The 21,955-nt window shown below is 40.9% G+C and overlaps 1 protein-coding gene across 2 annotated transcripts in view; it reads left to right on the top strand.

Annotated features, from left to right (window-relative positions):
• Positions 1-21,955, top strand: part of LOC109431959 (protein sidekick-2) — a 288,459-nt gene that overhangs the window by 247,669 nt on the left and 18,835 nt on the right. For both annotated transcript variants that reach the window (XM_029866982.2, XM_062846153.1), the window contains exons 5-6: positions 3,068-3,249; positions 12,200-12,387. In XM_029866982.2, the coding sequence (XP_029722842.1) occupies positions 3,068-3,249; positions 12,200-12,387 (370 nt within the window). The remainder of the gene's footprint in view (positions 1-3,067; positions 3,250-12,199; positions 12,388-21,955) is intronic.

The following is a 21,955-nucleotide window of genomic DNA, read 5'->3' as shown; positions in this document are numbered from 1 at the left end:
GCGGGGGTGAATCTTTTTTGACCGCAGTTTCTTCTGGAGCCCGTAGTAGGCACGACTTCCACTGATGATGCGCCTTCGTATTTCACGGCTCACGTTATTGTCAGCCGTTAGCAAGGAACCGAGGTAGACGAATTCTGCTATCACCTCGAAAGTATCCCCGTCTATCGTAACATTGCTGCCAAGGCTTGTCCTGTCTCGCTCAGTCCCACCTACCAGCATGTACTTTGTCTAAGCTGCATTCACCACCAGTCCGACCCTTGCTGCTTCACGTTTCAAGCGGGTGTACAGTTCTGCCACCGTTCCAAATGTTCTAGCAATAATATCCATGTCATCCACAAAACAGACAAATTGGCCGGATTTCGTGAAGATCGTACCCTGGCTGTTGATCCCGGCACGTCGCATAACACCTTCCAGGGCGATGTTGAACAATAGACAGGAAAGTCCATCACCTTGTCGTAGTCCCCATTCAGATTCGAATGAACTGGATAGTTCACCGTTCACCCGAAATTCTTACGCTGTTCTGCACACCGTCTATCGTTGCTCTTATCAGTCTAATGAGCTTCCCGGGAAAGCTGTTCTCGCCGATGATTTTACATAACAGGTGGTGCGTTGGGACCTGGTATTCACGGCATTTCTAGAGGATTTGTCGTACGGTGAAGATCTGGTCCGTTGTTGACCGGCCGTAGATAAGCCCGGCTTGATAACTTCCCACGAACTCATTTACTTCAGGTAAAAGACGACGGAGATGAATCACACATCAACTTGTCGCCTTTCTTGTGGATGGGACAGATTATCCCTTCCTTACACTCCTCCGGCAGCTGTTCTGTTTCCCAGATCTTGACTACTAACTGATGCAGACAGGTGGCCAACTTTTCCGGGCCCATCTTGATGAGTTCTGCTGCGATACCGTCTTTACCAGCCACTTAGTTGTTTTTGAGCTGGTGGATGGTATCCTTAACTTTCCTGAGCGTGGGAGTTGATTCGTTCCTGTCATCTGCTGCACCAACATAGTCATTTCCTCCGCTGCCTTGGTCCCCCATGCCTACATTCTCTTCGCTATTCAGTTGCTCGTCGAAGTGCTGCTTCCACCTTTCGATCACCTCACGTTTGTCCGTCAAGAGGCTCCCGTCCGTATCCCTGCAGATTTCGGCTTTGCGGGATGCGTTGAGCTTCTGGTAGAACTTACGTGTTTCTTGTGCGGTTCCATTTTCTCGCACTCCGCTTCTTCCAGGAGGCGATTTTTCTCTCGGAAAAGACGGGTCAGTTGCTTCCACTTCTGTCTGTAACGCTCCACATTCTGTCGGGTTCCAAGCTGCAGTATAACCGCCCGCGCTGCGTCCTTCTCTTCCAGATCCGCTCTGCACTTCACGTCGAGCCAATCGTTTCGTCGACTGCGTTCTACGTACCCGATGGTGGGCGCTGAATTTTCCAATCGTCGGTCTGAATTCCTCCTCCTTACCTACCTGAGCGTTTAAGTCCGCTATGATGATCTTGACGTCGTGGTTTTGGCAGCGATCGTATTTACTCGCGTTCGAGCTGCGCGTAAAATGCGTCTTTGTCATCATCAGTGCTTCCGGAGTGAGGACTGTGCACGATTATTATGCTGATGTTGAAGAATCGGCAACTCTGGTAGATGGTATGACTACCTGTAAACGTTCGCACCTTAGATCCTGTCCAACACACCTCCTGCAGCGCTATGATTCCGAACCCGCGGTCCTTCAGTATATCGGCGAGTATGCGGGTGCTCCCGATGAAGTTGAGAGATCTGCAGTTCCACGTACCGAGCTTCCAATCGCGAGTCCCTTTTCGTCGCTGTGGCCGTCGCCATTGGTATCGGTTCGCATTCTTCTCTTGTTGATTTTTTGTTGCTAGTTTTTTTTTACGGCTGGCTCGCAGGATCTGACACCAACCCACTAACCCAAGGCTTACCTTCCAGGAAGCTTCGGGTTCTGCATTGGCATTTCCTCCAACTACAGTGCTAAATAGGCTCAAGTATCAGTATTCGCCGGGGGTAGTGTTTTAATGGGCGCCCAGGAGATAATATTTTACCTGAGCTTCCACCCCCAGTGAGGATGTTACGCCTTGTGAAAGAAGAAACAGAATAAAAAGAAGTAAAAGGAGAAAGTGATTCTTTGCGGTTTTTGTGCGCAATATGTTTGAAAGATATAGAATTGGTTGTGCAATCAGGAAATCAAACTGTTTTTACTATCCGATGTTCATTTCAGCTGCTGATTCGATATAAGTTTAAGTATCCTAAATTATCAACCAAATGAAGCAACGAGATGTGAAATGCGAGTCACATTGAAGCGACTAAAACATCCTTAGATGAATGATGCAATACGTCTTTCCTCACTATGTGACTCCTTCTCGTACCCAAGGCAATGCAAACACGACAGTATTAAGATGTAATGCATGGTATTTAAAATACTTAAAGTCATACCGGCATTCTATGCACACTGCTCTCGATTGCACTTGTGGCACGGAACTGTTGAGAATGCAATCATTGAAGGCTTTTCCCAAAAGGAAAACTCTACGTGATAAAAACAATCAATTTTATGTGCTCAGCTTTTCCCACCGGCAGTAAACAACTGCTCCTGTTTGCTCAGGCTGCAACATTGTTACCACAATGAATGCACTGGTTTCAACTGACTTCCGTAGAAATCCCATAGCAGCACCTGCATTCAAAGTGCAACCAGTAGAAGTGGTAGGTACCGTTGGTTGTGTGCAGCTGTGAGCTGAGAAAACGTCAGTAACGCCTTCCGCAGCATTTGTCTACAAGTCGAAGAGTTGACCTTTGCCGATACATCTTCAATGTTCTTACTGTGGCGATATGGGTGGGGCCGAAAGAACGTCGTAATTAATTGTATTCAATTGTTACCCCTCAGAGGCAATTTTGAATCCTTATACCACCTATTGTGATTGACTGAAGAAATATTATTATTGGAAATAACAATGCCGCCGAGGGAATTTTCTCCAATCAGCAACGATGTTTCTCCCTCGACGACAGTCGCAGATGATTGACAGAACACGTGATTGTAGATTTTTCTTCATTTTCCTGTCGTTTCAGGGTTGGCGAGAACGGTGGCTGGGACCAGGTGCCAGCAATCCGAACGAAAAATAATGTGACATCCCATCAAGTGAGTGGTCTGTTGCCCTTCACTGTGTACAGCTTCCGGGTGATTGCAATCAATGAGCTGGGACGAAGTCCACCGTCCAAGGAGTCGTATTACTTCGTGACGCTGCGAGAAGGTAAGTCCTAGTCCTCGTCAGAGCATCTTTTATGGGCGATGAGCGTGACAGGGAAACATTTTAAAGCCTGTTTATTAGATGATCCCCGTGCTGTCATCAACATTGGAACAAACAACCAAGATTGTAGCTTCTCAGCAATGACCGCGCAGTGAAGCTTCCGACTTGTATCTGCCATTTGACCGAACATTGTCGTTTGTTTCCAGGCAAGTTTGCTTAAATTATGCAAATTAATTCCATAATTACGATTAGACTACATCCTTGGGACGACTCGGGGATGCTGCTTTCTTTTAGTGACGCTAGCAGAAGATGCTTTTCCTAACGACAAGAAAGAAAGCTGGTGAGCTAGAAGAGCGCAAAACTGGTTTGATACCTCGAACCATAGGCGCCAACTTAGGGGGGGCAAGCATGGTTTTGCCCCCCCCCCAATATTTGATGATTTTTAATGATTTTTCGATTTTCCCATACCAAAAATCTGAAAAACCAGGCTTTGCCCCCCCAATAATTTGACCAAGTTGGCGCGTCTGCCTCGAACGAACATCTTTCCGTTGGTATAAACGTTATGTACCTACACACTAAGCACATTAACACGTAATTAGGCGTGGCATACACGAATAAACGGAACTTGCAAAATATTGATGCAATTTCGATACCAGCAGCTAGTGGTTAATCTCAATGACTCATTGATTTCGCCGCATCCAAAAACATGGCCATACGTAACACCTTTTTCCAACACAGCCTCCCTTATCGTTACTTCTGAAGATCACCACAACAGCCGAAATCGCAAATCGACCACGTTCTGATTGACGGACGACTCTTCTCCGCCAACATCGACTCCGACCACTATCTGGCGATGGTCAAACTGCGCTCAAAACTTTTCAGAGGCGTTACGTTTTTAGCAGGATTTCGAGGGCAAGAAAGCTTCAGAGTATTTTTGGCGAGTCTCAGAGGCGTTATGAAGACGTCTTCGGGGGTTTCTGAGGGTCTCAGGTGCGTTACATGGGGTCCGAGGGGGTTTTAGGGGGATTCCGAAGGCATTTTAGAAAGCTTCAGAGAATTTTTGGCAAGTTTCACGCCTCTGAAGTTACGCGTTACGAAAGCGTTTTCGGTGGTTTTGAGGGTTTCAGGTGCGTTACATAGGGTCCGAGGGGGCTTTAGGGGGATTTTGAAGGCATTTCAGACAGCTTCAGATGATTTTTGGCGAGTTTCAGAGGCGTTACGTAGGCGTTTTTCAGGGATTTCTGAGGGTCTCAGGTGCCTTACATGGTGTCCAAGGTGGTTTTGGGGAATTTCGAGGGCATTTGAGAGAACTTCAGAGAATTTTTGGCGAGTTTCAGAGGCGATACGAAGGCGTTTTCGGTGGTTTTGAGGGTCTCAGGTGCGTTACATGGGGTCCGAGGGGGTTTAGGGGGATTTTAAGGCATTTCAGATAGCTTCAGATGATTTTTGGCGCATTTCAGAGGCGTTACTCGGGCGTTACGTAGGCGTTTTTTTTCTGGTTTCAGAGGGTATCAGGTGCGTTACATGGTATTCGAGGGGTTTTAGGAAGATTTCGAGGCCGTTTTATGAAGCTTCATAGGATTTTTGACGGGTTTCAGATGCGTTACACAGGCGTTTTCGGGGGTTTCGAAGGGTCTCAGGGGTGTTACTGGGGATTTTGAGGAAAGGGGGGGGGGGGTTAAGGGGGCCTACAGTTTCTGAAAATACATTTTGAATCACAGCTCTTAAGAAGCTTCAGGGAGATTTCAGTGGCACTTTGAAGCGTTTCTTAAACGTTTCAGGTGGTTTCAGAAAAAAAAAATAGATATTTTCCCTTCTTTTAATGCAAGACTGTTCTTCCATAAATAATATGACTTATACTTTTTTGAATATCAATTGCTAAATTAATATTATCAGAGGATTTTCCTTTTTTCATACATAGGCTGTTCTTTCAAAGTATACCCTTCCATATTTCATTTGCTGTTTTGAGATTCTAATCTTAAATCTTATCATGATGCAGTCTCTCAATCAGTTGAATTTTTCTCTCTTTTTTTACGATTTTCCGCGAGTTCTGTTCTAGGCCTGCTGGAAGCAGAGATAGTCGAGTGACTCCGTAGCTTGAAGAGGAATAGAAGCGCCCGTCTATTGGATTGGGAGTCGTGAGTTCGAGTCTCAAATCTCAATTTGTTCATCGAGCATATGTTCTGTTGTGCACATGGATGTCAAAGCATTTTCAACACTAATGGTAATTCTTTTTGTTGTTCGTTTTTGATTCTGTGTTTCGTTTTACCCCTGTTCCCGAGAGGGAAACCAGAATTTTCACAGCAGCCGATTGTTTTTCAGCAATGCTTAAAACTGAAATTTATTTCATGTATTAACACAATATCTATAAACTAAACTAAACTTAATACTTACAAGAAGTGGTTTCCGTCCCAACTTCTTCTCCGATTTAACCTGTGTCGATATTTGGCGACTTTACCCTAACAGGAATGAAAATTTTCACATAAATGTTTATGGCAAGTCTAATTTTTGATTTCTCTAAATATCTACTTACAGTGTACGAAACTGACCTTTCTCCCCTATTTTGGTTGCCGGCTTCTGGCGCGTATTGATTCAATTCATACCGTTGCTGGGAAAGGGTTTTGTTAAATATTACTGCTTCTGCACTATGCTTTGTTTTGATTGCTTACCCACGAGATTCTGAAGCGTTTCACCAATGAACTTCTAACTCACTATATAGTCTGCGAATAGTGCTGCAGTTTAAAACAAATATTCTGTTAGACAACGATTTATCGCACTGGCACTATTTTCACTCAATTTTATTTTTCCTTTCTGTCTACGTTTCACTCTTTCTCAACCCTTTACCTACCACTACTACTGCATTCGGTTGCTTTATGCTGCGACAAGCGGTATTCATAACTAGGCCTGTTCAATGTCTCTCTTAGACTTACCACGGCGTCGCAACAACCCCGTTTCCTGAGTTTGAATGATGTGCAGATAAGCGGGGATCAAATTGAAAATTGTTCAGATTAGATGCGGTCAAACCAACGGAGGTGGACGGTAATATGTATGCATGTCCAGAAAAAAAAATGTTGAGAACTTTTCCCCTACATATTTACTGCTTCTGAATGGCATTCCAGACGTGAGGTTTAATTCTTAGTCCAACCGCATGTTAGCATGATGCATTTTTTATTATTTCCTCACCGAAAACAGGCATCGAAAGAATAGCCTGTTGCTAGAAGAATGGCAAATCTATCTAAGAGTGAAATTTACAGTATGTTATTTAACCTTTTGGGGACAGATGGGTCATATGTGCCCAGTCGAGAAAATCGACCATCACAAACGTGTTTTAGACTGGCGAGGTTGCATGCAGAACCGTGAAAATCCCGTCTCCAAAGGGTTAAACAATTCTGTAACAGGCGTAGTTGAAAGAACAACACATTTTTAAGAAAAGGAAAAAATATCAGACAAAGTTAACAGTTTCGCTAATCAAATTTGCTACCGTGCAACTTGATGCAATTACGAAACAATAATTTCCAATAAACAACATGGTAACCAAACAGCTGTTTAAGGACAAACGTCTTGTCAACAGTGCATCAGAACTTCAAACGCACAAATCTTAAGAAGCAAACTTCACACAACAGTGTGTTTTATTATTCTGTTCTTGCTCACTTGTAATAAGCTAAAAATAAGAAGATCAGGTGCGCTCGGTGCGCTGATTTTGTTTAGGAAGAGATGTGTGTCCTCGAAATCGTGAGTAGGTGCCAAAGTCAGCCATTGTGGCGGCCATTCTGGGATTCTAACAATCTGTCCTTAACAGTGTAAGTAAAAAAACAGCCCATTTTTAAAGAAGGAAAAACACTGGATGGAGTTTATAGATTGGTCGCCAATCAATAGGATGACTGCTGTTTACATTTTTATTGATTGCTCTCAGTTGGCGCTAGCAGTGAAAATTGCATGAAAGAATCTTTATACCATCTTGTTTCCAGCGCTGACAGCCCGGCGGCGACACCATCACTTGTATTCAATGTATCGTCTGTGCTACTCTCGGTTCTCAACTTTCTCAAATTCTCACCTCGAGCTCACGGAAGCATGGTAGTCAAGAACTGTTAAATCGTATGGAAAAATTAGCATTAGCATTAGCAATAAGCAAGTCGCACAAATTCGTAGGTGGTACAGCCCTGGATCGCTGTTATTAGGGTTTCATCCTTCCTGACCGTTACCTAAGCACAAAGATTTGGGACTAATCTCTGACTCTTAGACAAGATTGACGCAATCCTCCAACCACAGAGAACAGACGTCCAAGCTCATGAGGTGCAGTTGTGTAAAGCATTGCAACGGTTGTTTTGAAATAACTGGGAATGTGGCCATCACGTGGCGCTGTCACATTTCGAATCGGGGTGCAAATTCGTCGTTGTTTTATCTTTTGGCGCTAGTGTCACTAACAGACTTGTCCGCACTGAGCGCATGAAAATTCTGCTCTTTGGATTTACACCATCAAGCACATCATAAATTATAAATGTTTTCATCTCATCAGATAGAAGGATGTTGAAATATTGTAAATGCCATTTCGAACTGTCAAAAAACCGCACCGCAGCGCCGCACGGGCCGTTCAAACTGAAATTCACCAGAGTGTTTTCACCCGGGTGAAAACCTCTTTGCGCGCTCCGTGTGGCTCTGCGGTGCGGTTTTTTTGACAGTTCAAAATGACATTTACAATATTTCAACATCCTTCTATCTGATAAAATGAAAACATTTATAATTTATTGTGTGCTTGATGGTGTAAATCCAAAGAGCAGAATTTTCATGCGCTCAGTGCGGACAAGCCTGGTCACTAAGTGTGCACCCTAATATAGTTCCACCGAGTGAGTGTGTTGAATTTATTAGGGAAACAATAATTGTATTGTTGTTCAACTCATTTATAATTGAAAGTAGTTAAACTAATTATCATTGGGTAGCCCAAATTGAGTTGTTGAATTAGTGAAATAATCATAACCATTTTGCTATTTGAGAAAATTCAGCTCAGTCTCCGAGTAGGAAAATTCAAGGGTGTGCTAATGAATTATTTCTTTAGTAAGCGCCATCATTGCGTCGAAACGAGTTTTTAGGTGGGAAAGTCACCGTCGATGTCGCTACTGAGCTTGTTTTTTTCTTTACACAAGATTTTCGAGCGATTTTGTTTGAGCATGTTCGTCTGTTCTGTGTGCTCCAACGGTCGAGTGCTGTCCTGGCCACGTCCTTGCGACAGCTGAGGGATGGGAAAGGAAGATTAGTTGGACACCTATGATAGTACATAGAGACCTCTTCATTCTTTCAGGCCTGGGCGTCACGAGAATGTGGGTGTTAGTGGAAGGGCAAAGTTCAAAGGAAACGTTTGGTCAACGCTCAAGTGCACACAATATTTTTGGTTGATGCATGGTTCCTTTCCCCAATCTGATCTTTGTTGGGTGTTCGATTTCGAATCTGAAATAGAAAAGGAAAATTATAGATTTGTCTGAATCTTCCTATATGAAATGGTAGAATTACCGGAATCCTGCTGAAATAAAACGTTTATAAGTAGTAAACAATAAGACAGAATGCAAAATTAGAGCAAATTATATCAAATGTTGATCCTGATATGATCAAATATTTCTTTCTGGAAACAGCCAGATCAAAATTTAAGTCTGAATGCTATGATTTCCATAAATTACAAAAAACATTCTCAAGGTTTTAAATTAATAGATACATAAACTTATTCTTGATATTGCTTTTCAAGTACAATAAACCTGGGTCTCCAGTTAGCCTAGTGGTTGAGGCTATGGGTCGCCAATCCGGAGACGGTGGGTTCGATTCCCGTTCCGGTCGGGAAAATTTTCTCGACTCCCTGGGCATAGTGTATCATTGTGCTTGCCTCACAAGGTACAAAGTTCATGCAATGGCAGGCAAAGAAAGCCCTCCAATTAATAACTGTGGAAGTGCTCAAAGAACACTCAGTTGGAGAGAGGCAGGCCAAGTTCCAGTGGGAACGTAGAGCCATACAGAAGAAGAAACCTGTTAATATACCCATTTTATTTGTTATAAAATTTGCTTCTACCATTTTTGGCGTATTATAGTGTATGAGTTAAATTATAAAAGAGTGAATTAATCGGATATATTTAGAAGCTACTTGAATGTAAGACTATTTGCATGAAAACGGACATATGTATTTAAGCGATTGATTTTTGTTTGCTTTTTACGTGTACATGTTCGAAAAAATAGTATGTACAGGAGATCGAAAGATCGCCCTGTTGTACTTTGTACAGCACGTTGAAAAAATCTCGCTTTTTGTACCCAGCATTAGCGTGGTGCTGACGCAGGTAGTCAACCGCGCGAGTTACGGAAGGTTAAGACTATTTTTACGATGATTACAATAAATCGAAGAAAATAGGGCCGATTTTTAAACTCCATACATTTGGTATGGAATAAAAAATAGGTGAAAAACTCTAAAGGGGCTATTAGACTGTTTGTCATTATGCCAAATATTTGCCTTTGAAGTCCGACATTTATCCAAGGTTGCCATGATTCACGTTGAGTCGGTCATTTGTTTGTTGGCCAAATATTTGTCATCATAGCAAACAGTTTAATGGCACCTCAAGTCTCATTTACTCGAAAGTGGATATTTGTAAGTTACACTCCCCTCAATTGTTAATAACCTTTATTTTCAATGAAAATCCGTCATGAATACTTACCCAATGTTCTTTTGACAAGTTTGTTGCCCACATACAGTTGATAATTTACTGCAATTACTGAGCGATAATTCTTGGTCGTTGTATCGAATTGAAGGGAGATCATCTCATTTTTTACTTCGGCACGAATGATTTCATCAATTTCGTGCCGAACTTTCTGTATGTGTTCCAGTATGTTGTGGTTGTTGATGTTCATATTAAACGGTTTAACTGATGATGGACAAGGTCTCGAAGGCCTTCCCAATTCATAGCATTGAATGGAAGGCTATGCCTTGTCATCAATTTGACCAAAGCTCCCAAAGTTTTTTGCTTCAAAACCTTCACCAATGCAATGTCATCATCAGGAGCGGGGGCGGATGATTTGATTCGATGCTGGGCCAAGACGTCTTGGGGGATTGGCTCGCCCAACTCCATAATGTTGTAAATTTCTGGATGCCGTGCCGCAACATGACGGGAGAAGTTGTGGGAATTCAAATTATTCTGCTTGTAATTGCACTCCGTGTCAATGTTACAAACCACTGCGTTGCCGTCATTTTTGGTAACACTTAAAATTTTGCTTTTCAAGGATGGCTCTCCTTTTCCATCGTTCTTGCGCTTCGGCATTGCTGTAAAAAAGATATAGATATTTTCATTGTACAATTTCTTCAGAAGATGAACGGAAAGTAAAAACTAGTAATTTTTGGATTGTTTTGCAATTTTTGGATAGGTATTACATACCACTTTCGATAGCCTTTTACGTCGACAGTAATGAAAACCCGATCTGAACACGGCGAAACAAACAGAACTTGTGCCAGCTGTTGTGATACAAATGCGTGGTACCTACATATTGGCGTAGCCAACATATTTGATGTTCGCATAAGTGCGCTACTCTGAGGGCCCATATAGCCGAGGCGGTAAACGCACGGGTATTCAGCATGACCATGCTGAGGGTGACGGGTTCGATTCCCGGTCGGTCCAGGATCTTTTCGTAAAGGAAATTTCCTTGACTTCCTTGGGCATAGAGTATCTTCGTGCCTGCCACACGATATACGCATGCAAAATGGTCATTGGCAGAGGAAGCTCTCAGTTAATAACTGTGGAAGTGCTCATAGAACACTAAGCTGAGAAGCAGGCTTTGTCCCAGTGAGGACGTTACGCCAAGAAGAGGAGGAGGATAAGTGCGCTACTGGAAAAAGATGCGCATTGATGACAAATTCAAATGATTTTTGGATTTTGTTGACATTATTTCATATGCTCATGCTATTGCATAAAATCTGACAACATTACATGGATTTAAAATACATTGGAAGTATCAAACTAACCAACGCAGTCAGTTGCACATTGAAATGTTTCGCTCGGTGACAACACTATATTTTTCTTAAGCGTGTCATTATGAGACGGTGTTGTTTTGCCGGTTGCTATGTAACATGGTAGCTATTGGGTTTCTCATTAATTTTTAGACTGCTGTGATAATTTGAGAATTCACTGAATCATCATTTCCCAGCGACATTTCACACTAATCAAACTAATTTTGTTTACACGTTGTGCACCCGACGCTCCTGTCATAAACTCAACCGAACTTGTGTATACCAACCGCTGCGAAGTCGTGTGCGAAATTCAACTGTGATGATAATGAATTTCAGCCGAGTCTAAATGGGTGCAAATGTCGCAATATTTGTTGCAACCACAAAACGTCATTCATTGTCATCTTTCGGAAAAATGTGTCGTCTTCCCTTCTGAGACAACTTTTGAATTATCAATACAAAAACAACGTAAATAATGATGTTCGTTCAATGTAGTCTACTACAAACTAGTTTGGTTCAGCAACATTAGTGGTCAGTGAGAATATAAATTCGTGTTGCACATCGATGTTGCGTTCTCATGACTGCAGATGCTTCTGAACCAACGGAGGAAACGAATATGTGTGGTACGATTCAAATTCATTGGATTTCAAGCACTGGCCTTTGCCCGAGGAGATCATCGGATACGTGGAACGGAATCGACGGAATGAAAATTCTAGAATCATGAGCACAACAACAGTGTGCACACCACATCATCCAAACATGTTTCAGTTATGACTCTCAAGTTATCAATGTAGCAGCATATTCAAATTAAACAGTAACTTATCACTGTAATTTTGCGTATTTCGCGTCTTATTTCCAGTATAAATACCAACCTGAGTCCCAATAAACTCAAAGTCATAGCCCATAAACTCATGATGCGAACAAACCATGAATGAATAGTGCTCATATTTATAATTAAGCTTCTTCTCTTCCATCTTCCTTCCCCAGCGCCAACGGGCAAACCGGTGACGACGATTGCCCACAACACCAGCGCCAGCTCGCTGTACATCTCGTGGAAACCACCACCACCGGACACGATCCTGGGCGAGTTCCTTGGCTACCGGATCACGTACCGCAAGCGGGACCCAAATTCGGAGGATGTCAAGGAAATTTACATCCGTGACAGCTCCGTCGAGGTAAGTTACGTCCCATCCATCCGTCCGTGCTCGTTCAGCCATCCGTTGATACTACACAGTCAAACGTGTGCACACTTGGCCGAATGGGGAAGATTGATTCGATTTCCTGAAGGGTGTAGCATAGTGCTTTACTTTTCTCCCATCCATTCAAACAGAAAGACTCGAACACGAGTAGGTGATGGAAATTTATTCCAGGTAGGATGGAGGTAGGTTCCGACTATTTGTACAAACAAATCAGTTTCGGCTCACATACAGTCAATTTTGGCTTGAAGAAGTTGAATTCGGTGAATGCTACCTACATAACTACTACGGCAGTGTGCAGAAGAGCTCGGTTCCATTAGCACACGTTGAATAGTCGTGAGACGTGTGGAGAGGTGAATCAATTCCGATTAATGGTCAGCCATTTATTAGGAAATGTTTCACATAAGCGAGGAACGATATTTCCTTTCCATTCGTATCTAGACGAAGTTTGATGAATATCGTAAATGGTAGCAATTCATGTTGTTCAGTGAATGGGAAGCTTTATGCATTCGGGCAACGTGCAACGTTGAACTCATGAATAGCAAAGCAAGTACTGAGGCACCTTTGTGTCTTATTCGTCAAGGAGTAAAATTTTATTTAAAAAAAAAGCTCTCAGTCAAAAAAACTTCATTAAAAATCTTATGATGTTGTGCTCTAATCGTAGTTATATGAATTTCATAATAATATCTTATGAAGATGGAGTTGTCTCGGACTATAGCTACATTTAAGGCCTGGTTCCTGGGGCTGGGGCCTTACATACGCTACAGGATTTTAGCAATCCCGATGAGTTTCTCATAGGTGAACCTCTCCCCTGATCACCTGCCCCAGTCCCAGCGGTCCTACGAAGAGAGGCCAAGGATCATAACGCGAAGGGACCCCCTCGATTATCTCCTCCAACATCTCTGGTGACTGCTGTGCAGGAACCATTTTACTTCTTGTCTTGGCAATCACGAGCCTGTAGACATTATCCCACGGATTCAAAATTAGAACTCTGACAGAGTCAATGCAATGAGTCAATTATTTCTTTAGGTCTACTACGAAAAAATCAAAGATCTACGGAATGCAGATCTTTCTATGGCTGTACATCAAATGAAGCTCGATGCGTTAATTGAGCAACTCAAACTGAAACACTTGTAGCTATGACTGTGCTAGTTCATAATGAATTCCAATCCTTACTTCATCAATTGAGCTAAATTTTCACGAGAAACGGTATTCTTGGGCTATGAAACTAAGTTTATACATCGAACGTGTCTCCGCTAAAAGCAAAATCACCACCAGCGAATGGCAAGTCGTTAAGGCGGTCGTGAATGAACCAAATCTTCATTGATTAGGCCAAGTGCTGTTTGAGGGTACAGTTGATACGCATCTGATGGTTGTGGCTCGTGTGCGTGGCTGACAGTAATATCAATTTTCCGAAAGGGCGTGTACGACTTCGATGGAAACAAGCCATTCCGGTCGCTTGAATTCGAACATTGCACAAGAATCGCGGACCGCCGCCCGCCTGTTGATACCCATCAGGGCTTGTTCAGCCGAGTGGAGTGGAAAACTCATTAAAATATATTTAGAACCCCATCGTAGTAAAGACCCCGCAAAACGGGGTAAGGAGAATCCCCACTAAGAAGAGACGTCTCCGGGCGAAATGAAGTGCTTCGAAGACACGCCAGCTTTATCGTGAAATGGAGAATAACCGACCGGGAAATTGTTATTAGTTTTGATGGGTTTTTGTAGCCGACGACGACACGAAATACAGGAACACAAGTGGAACGCTTGAAGGGGAGAAGGACACCCACGAGCTTCATGTCCGGCTGTGTTTACAATCGGAATTGAATGGGTCGTTGACATGAAAACGCGACACAACCGCACATTGCCACCGTTGTCGTACTATCGAGATACATACCTACACTGGCACTGCTGGAACGGTTGGTGATTGAAGGTGTCAAACTGGTAGGGGGACTGAAACCAGCAACTCTATTATCCTATTTGGGAACGGTTTAACGGATCGTTGGCGCGATAGCGATCGATGTAATTTATAGAGTTTTGTCCATATTCAACGGGAAGTTGATTCAGCTCAGCAGATAGCTACACCTTGGCACTTTGCGTGTAGAGAAATCTAACAAGTGAAGACATTTAACGATATAATCGCCCAATTTACAATAGTCTTAGCATTAGGTGTAGGTATTATTTTTGTGTCATGAAGATTAAGTTATTGCCGCCATTATATATGTGAATGGAATTGTATTACCAAAAACAACGTATTGATTAAATGTTCGCTTAAATGTAGCTTCACATATAACAAAAAATTGGTGGTTTTGATCCAACTTCCGGTAGGAAACTGAACTGAGTCTGTCTGCATGATTCTATTGTTAGTTGATTTTTTATGGAAAAAATTGTATTTATTCATAGAATTTTTTTATGTGAATATACTCTTTCTATGTGGGGATGCAGAAGGCTCTCGGTCTCTAGTAGAATCAACCATTACACTCTAATACTACTCTTCTTTCCCAACTGACTTTAAGGACTGGACTGTGAGGGCTTGGCCGGTGCCATTATTGATCAGGGTATGAGCAAGTCAACCTGTATTGAAGGAAGGGGGGGATTGCAACCTTGTGTGGATCCTCAGTCATCATAGAATAGGACATGTCAGCGAGAGAATGCCTGTTGTTGTCCTGTTATCTGAGAAGACTTCGCCTCAGATCCTCAGTTTTCCTCCTAGACTAGCTTGCAGAAATACAGAAACGAAGTTATCATCGCTAGTTTCTGAGAACGAGGAGCATCGCAAACTCTGATAAATGATCATTTTTGCCAAGTATCTGCGTCCTAGTGGTCAGTACCGTTGCCGAACTGTACCTAGAAGCAATTGAGGTTCGATACAAAGGTACGTTTCTATTCTATTCTATTCTATTCTAGTGCTTGCACAGCCAGTATTGAAAAGCATCCTGCAAATACCAAAATTTCTTCCGATATTTTCTAGTCAGCATTAATATTTGCAGCATATCAGAGATGATGTGACACAAATATTAAAATGGCCAAGCCCACTGTGCAGACTAATGGGTTGGAAGATAATTCAAAAATCCAAGGCAATCATGTTATCCACTTATGAACAACATGATTGACAAACTTTTTTGAATTGAATGAAGGAAGAAACGGGGACAACCGTACCAGCCGTTTCGTTTTAGGGGAATGATGTTTGAATATAATATCGTTGGGAGTGGTGCTGCTAAGAAGGTTAATGCACACTCCGTTGGCGTCTCATCTTCTGGGATGGGACACATGCATTTCTCCATATGTCCTGGCTTCATATTATTATTATTAGCTTTATTAGGGAGATTTTCAGCCCGAGGCTGGTTCATCTCCACCTAGCTTCATAGGATAGGCTTAAGCGCCATTACTCGCTCTCTGATACGAGAACAAAATATAATATTCCCTTCCCCGGATGTACAGAAAAATAAACACTAAAATAGGTCAATTGCTACAAATACAAATGACAGATAAATTGAAAATGATAATTTTAGAAAGTCGTATGATAATTTACAGAAATTAATTTCATCCTCATCCTGGGTTGGATGTGGCTATTATCAGAACAAACCACAATTGCAACAACACGAAGTCGATGGACGAGGTCAAATATGATCACGAGAAACTTTTGGAAACTGCAGCAGCGGCAGAACCGGAGAAAGCATATCACTTTTTAGCGAACTTTCATGAAAAAATTAAGCCTTCACATCATAGAAGCAATATTTTTTAAAAATTGGTTTTAATCGTACTTTTACAGCATTTGGAAACGTTCAACCAGTGACCAGTAAGCGATTATACGTCTCTCATCACCTTCAATACTGCACAATCGCCCCCTCTTCCCGCCTCAAGCATCACCCAACAATTCACCATAGTTGAAATGGTATATTAAAAGAATGATTGGCGTCGTCTTTGCATTTTCACACAATGCCGTTTCCTTGACCATCAAGATCATCGTGAAGAACCATGAAATTCATAATCGCATCAGCGCTGTAGAAATGCATTTCAGGAGTCCAAATTACTTTACAAGGTATAACATCTACCTCAAAATATAACCGTAATTGTGCGCTCGGAACTCATAGTAGGGATAAATATGTCTCGGACACGGATGATATGATATCAACCATAAATGTACCCACGGGAGCATCCGTTAATGACGTAGCACTGTTTGGGCAGTTCTAGACACCCCTCCCCCATCTCAGCATATTCTCCCATTTCAATATATGACCCACATGACCCCGACACACTATCAAAGATTCCCCCATCCCACTCTAGTGCTGCGTCATTTACGGATGGTTTCCAAATAGAACTCTCTCACCGGTTTTTGGAATCCCGCGTTCTGGCATCGGTACCTCTCACTGTAACTCGAGTTCGATCGCCCGGTTCAGTTCTTCTTTTGCCCACACAAACACGCAGCTTTTCTCTTCTTCACAGATTTCCGATACAAAGGTACATTTGATGGAAAAACGATCGGATGCTGCTCCATTTGCGATGACTCTTCAGAATGAGTCAATCTACCCCCAACTCGTCAGATATTCTTTTCGTCTATTCGAGGATTGAACCATTACAGAGGGGAATTCCGAAATAGGCCTATCTGTCCGAAGATAAGCACAGTAGTTGAATTAAAATGAATTTGCTCGAGCTTTCTAGTTTTTCTTTGTGCCTCTGGAGCCGGCCTTCTGAAGTCCCCGGTCAAAATTTATGGAAGATCGATTTTCAAAAACTCTTCATTTTTCCAAGTTTTTTGGCTCATAAACCTTCCATGGGTGAAAACTAACAGAACAAAACTAAAATGACCATAATCGGACTTACTGTTCGCAAGTTATGCGCGGTCCCACGTATGCCACTGCATTTTTATATATATAGATTCATTTTGCATATTGCAAGAGTGAAGTATTAGTGAAGTTGTTTAGATATAAAAGTCTCAAGTGAGACTCGATTTTTTGAATAATATTCAATTGTAAAGCAAAAAGGCATGAAAATATTGAATAAACATTTTTATGCATCCAGTCAAAAGTAAAAACGATTCAGTTTTAAATGTAGAAAACCGCTTCTTGATACCATTACTGAATTGGTAACTGCACACTGAAAATATATTTTGTTTCATTGTACGAAATCGCTCGTCATGTTTACAAATGCCATTCGTTGTTTTCTGCAACGAAAAGCTTCGTAATGTGCATGAGTTCGGTTCGTACAAAATTGCTCCGACAAGTTTTTTTGTCTCTTTTTTTTTGTCGGAATGACATAAAACATGCTTAAAAAAATACCACACGTTCGTCCACTTAGATATCACACGCTTCGATTCACGTATCTTCTGATTGATACCTACCAGTGCTAGCCACCCATCTGTGGGCGCTTGTTGAAGCCGTCCGAAAACAACCAGAACGCTTTCCACTTTGGTTCTGTTTATAAATAACTTTTACTTTGAACCGAGAGCATGTTTCCTTTCCTCTTCTCGCACACGCACCGTCATATGCTCATGAAAACATGTTGCCTTATTTTCTCTGCGATCCAATCAATCGCCACTGATGACCGCAAAGCTTAGTTGCATTCTACGAAGCGAAATTTTCTTTTTACGCATGGTTAGTAAAAAACGTTTGACATTTGTTTATTTTGTTTCATTTTACAAAGTAGGAGCTAAAATCTACGAATGAACAAGTTTAGCGCCTGTCGGATTCGTGATTTCGTATATGATACAACTCCATTTGTACTGTTTCAGCATGGTGGTACGAATGGACCGTACATTATACGCAAATTGCTTTCAATTTACGAAAACTGGTTTTACGAAGCATATTCGTTGAGGTTTAACGAAAGAATATTCTGAGTGTGTGCTCCATTACATGTCAAGGAATCAAAACAGTTCGTTCTTTGTAAGTTCTTTCGAATAACAATGCAATCTATTGCAAATTTTACATAACAACGATGTCGGTAATTAAAACTTTATATACAGTTATTTTCAAATAAGGTATACAATAACATGGGATTAATTTTGTTGAAAAATGATAACAAGATTCTCTAGAGTCGAAAGCTTGCATCACTGGAGCAAAAAGTATGCCATTTTTTTACTATGATCATCTTTATGGATTGATTTTTTGATGAAAAAAGCAATTAAAAGTATATTTTTCTTCTTTATCACTCAGAAAGCAATATACTTCTACGCTGGACAAATTTGAGTCGAATCCGTAGTGCAACGATAGCACTGGAGACAAATAAATATATTTTCTCAATGTCTATGAAAACAAGGCAACTCACTATATCAAGCTGGAACCCGCCGTCTCCGGATTTGCGATCCATAGCCTTATCCACTAGGGTCTCCATAGTTATCCGTGCAATTACAAAATCATTTATCTGATACCAGTGCAAGTACGAAATCATTTGTCTGTCAGAAAAGACCACTTCTGATAGATCGATTTGAAAAAAAAAGCAGCGTTGCGTCCCGTTACGTTAGTTTATAATAGAACTCTTTATTGTTAAGTTTGCCGTGTTGTTAGTAGCTACTGGTTTTTAAATCTCGTTTTGCTGAAAGTTGATAACCATCAACATTTAGCATATTCTGTGCTGTTTTTATTCCGACCTTGACGTGGAGAAATTCACTCATCTCAGCTAAAAAAATAGTCAACAAGTTCGATGGATTTGCGTATGAATATTATTGGCAACACTGAAGCAACACCCGTATGAACTCTATTGAAACTAATAGGAGGGCTTGTACCAGCCAGCTGTCATGTCCCGTTCGAGATAATAATCAACACTGATTTATAGATGCTTAATGTGTATCTATCATTGTTAAGACCATCTCCGAAGTTGGTCTTATAGATCATATGACCTGATCTTTCGGACGATTTTTTTGGATCTAGAACTTCTATATTAGAAAAATATATATATATATATATATATATATCTGTAGTGCTGCGTTTAACCCTAGTCGTCGTGCATTGAGATCATTTTAATCCAGTCATTCACGCTACCCGTACACTACGCTAGCGAGATGTGCATTACCTAATGCATAAATAGGGTTAAACTCACTAAATGGTTATGTGAAGAATTAGCATTAAGTTAAAATTCACAAATACAAAGAAATTAATAAAAACTAAATGGTTGCACATATCTGTAATATAAAATAAAGGAACTATCATAGACTTGGTTGACCTGAAGTTCTGTATGATAATGAATGACTTGGAATATCTGACTCACATCAAAATCATGAATGGTGGATCTTGCTTTGTAGAATCAGCATGGCTATGTCTCGCTTGCCGCGAAAATTTATGAAACTTGTACTATAAACTAACTATTGCGGTAAATTGTATGACCTGATTTCTAGGATAATTTTTTGAACACAGAACATCTAAATTTCGAAAAAATACATAAGTTCCTGCGTATATATTCACTGAACAAAAGTGGATAAATAATATTGTACAACGAAATGTGAGTGCTTTAAGATCATTGGAATTAAATTTCGGATAAGACTAATACACCTAGAATGTCTTACACACATCAACATTACTCAAGAATGATCCATCTTGCTTTGTAGAAGTTGGAGAGTTTGGACATGTCTTGTTAACGTAGGAAAGCTTGCATGACCAGATTTCTAGGATAATTTGGAAAACCTATAACATACAAAACAGCTTGTAGTACTGTGTATAGAATCACTAAACTAAAGAATCTTTTACACATTGAAATTAATCATACATCATTCATCTTGCTCTGTAGAACCGGCATAGTGCATAGGTATATTTCGTTAGCTAGAGTCACGTACAGAGCTCTGGTTGCTGTGGTAGATCATATGGCCCTATCTTCAAGATGATTTGGAAAACCTAGGACATCAAGATTACAAAAAAATACCTGTAATGCTGCGAATGGGCTCATTGAGCATAAATTGATACGTAGTACTGGTGAAGCAAATGTGAATGCTTGTGTTGATCTTATAGATCACTTGCCCTGAAGTTTCGGATGCTATAAATTATGCTAGTTTGTCTTACACTCATCAACATTAATCATGAATGCTCTATTTGGATTTGTAGAACCTGATTGGGTATGTCTCATTAGCCGGAGACATAAACAATGTTCTGGTTGTTGTGGTAGATCATGTTATCTGATCTCCAGGATGATTTGGAGAACTTTAAATATTTAATTTGTTGGAAATTTAATTGGTTGTACCGCGTATAGCCTCGCAGAACCTAACTTGATAAATAAAATATCAAAAGATACTACCCATGGTAGATATGATAGAGCATTCTGGCTGAAGTTTCGGATGATTTGGAGAGCATAGAACATTACATATCTACGTGACTACAATATTCATGATGAACGCAGGCTTATAGAACACGGTTAAATATATGTAGGTGTAAACAATGGTTGAAATATTCGGTATTCATTAGATTCGAGAGCATTCTCTTAGAACTGAAAATCACCAAATGTTCTGGATCCCTTAGATGTTTTGGTGTAACGAATATGATCCATAATATTTTTTCCAAATTGTTATCATCTGGTGGCACAACTTTGCCAAAGAAACCATATAGCTATCTATTGTCCTTGATTTTATACAGCTCATCATATAAGGTGGGCTAATATGACCCATCCGTCCCGAAAGGGTTAAACTAAAAAATTATTGAAAATTGAGTCGAATTTGATGCACATAATGAGAGCATAGAAAAACATACAATTTTACACTTTTATGAACTTAAAATTCAATGGCACATTAATTTTATGTTCAAATTGAAAAGTGAATTAAATAACATTTGATTTTCTGTTATTTAAACTATAAATTTCAATTGGCGTGTAAATTTACAGCGACACTCGTTTACCATCAATACAAATGGCGTCTTTGTTTCAGTTTTGTTCTGCCGACGGCCGGAGGGAGTTGTTCATGTGAGAAGCACCGGAAGACCCACTGTTAGTTTGTTTTGTGCCGCGAATATCTGTTATTTGTAACACCTTATATGTACCCGAGTCATCATTGATACATGTGCAATCTTCCAACTAGAGAATGATGATAAAAATCTATCGAGTTCCTTAAAAACCCCTCATCAGCAGCAGCAGCACCTCGCAGTGCGTCTCCCGGTGCTCCATTTTGCGATGCTGTTGCGTCGAGAGCAATTGCCCAACGTTGATGAGGAAACATTTGCATGGCCGAACATCTGATTTATGTACGCTAAGTACCACATCGTCGCAATGATTATCCTCAGAAGACGCTTTTTCGAAAGTCGAAAATCAAATGCATAAACAAACATTCATGTCAATATACAGAAGCGTTGGAAATTAATCGTTTAAATTTAAACGATGTTTAATTTTACACGACTCTCACACGAGACATGAATCGTGTAAAATTAAAATCGTGTAATTTTTATGTCTAACGCAATTTTGCGTTTATTTCGATGCTCCAAATATGTGCATCGAAATAAACGCAAATTTACACGAAATTTTTAAGTGTGTACAACAGACATTTTTTCATTACTCGGAAATCAATCAAGGGCTCCCTTGGGCATGAGGAGGTTTATGAAGGCAAGAAATGTTTCTTAAATAGTGTGAGAACCCTCCC

This window comes from Aedes albopictus, chromosome 1 (genome assembly GCF_035046485.1).
Source record: "Aedes albopictus strain Foshan chromosome 1, AalbF5, whole genome shotgun sequence".
Lineage (NCBI taxonomy): Eukaryota > Metazoa > Arthropoda > Insecta > Diptera > Culicidae > Aedes > Aedes albopictus.
The sequence above is the reverse complement of the archived record's forward strand: the minus strand, read 5'-3'. Positions and strand labels throughout refer to the sequence as shown.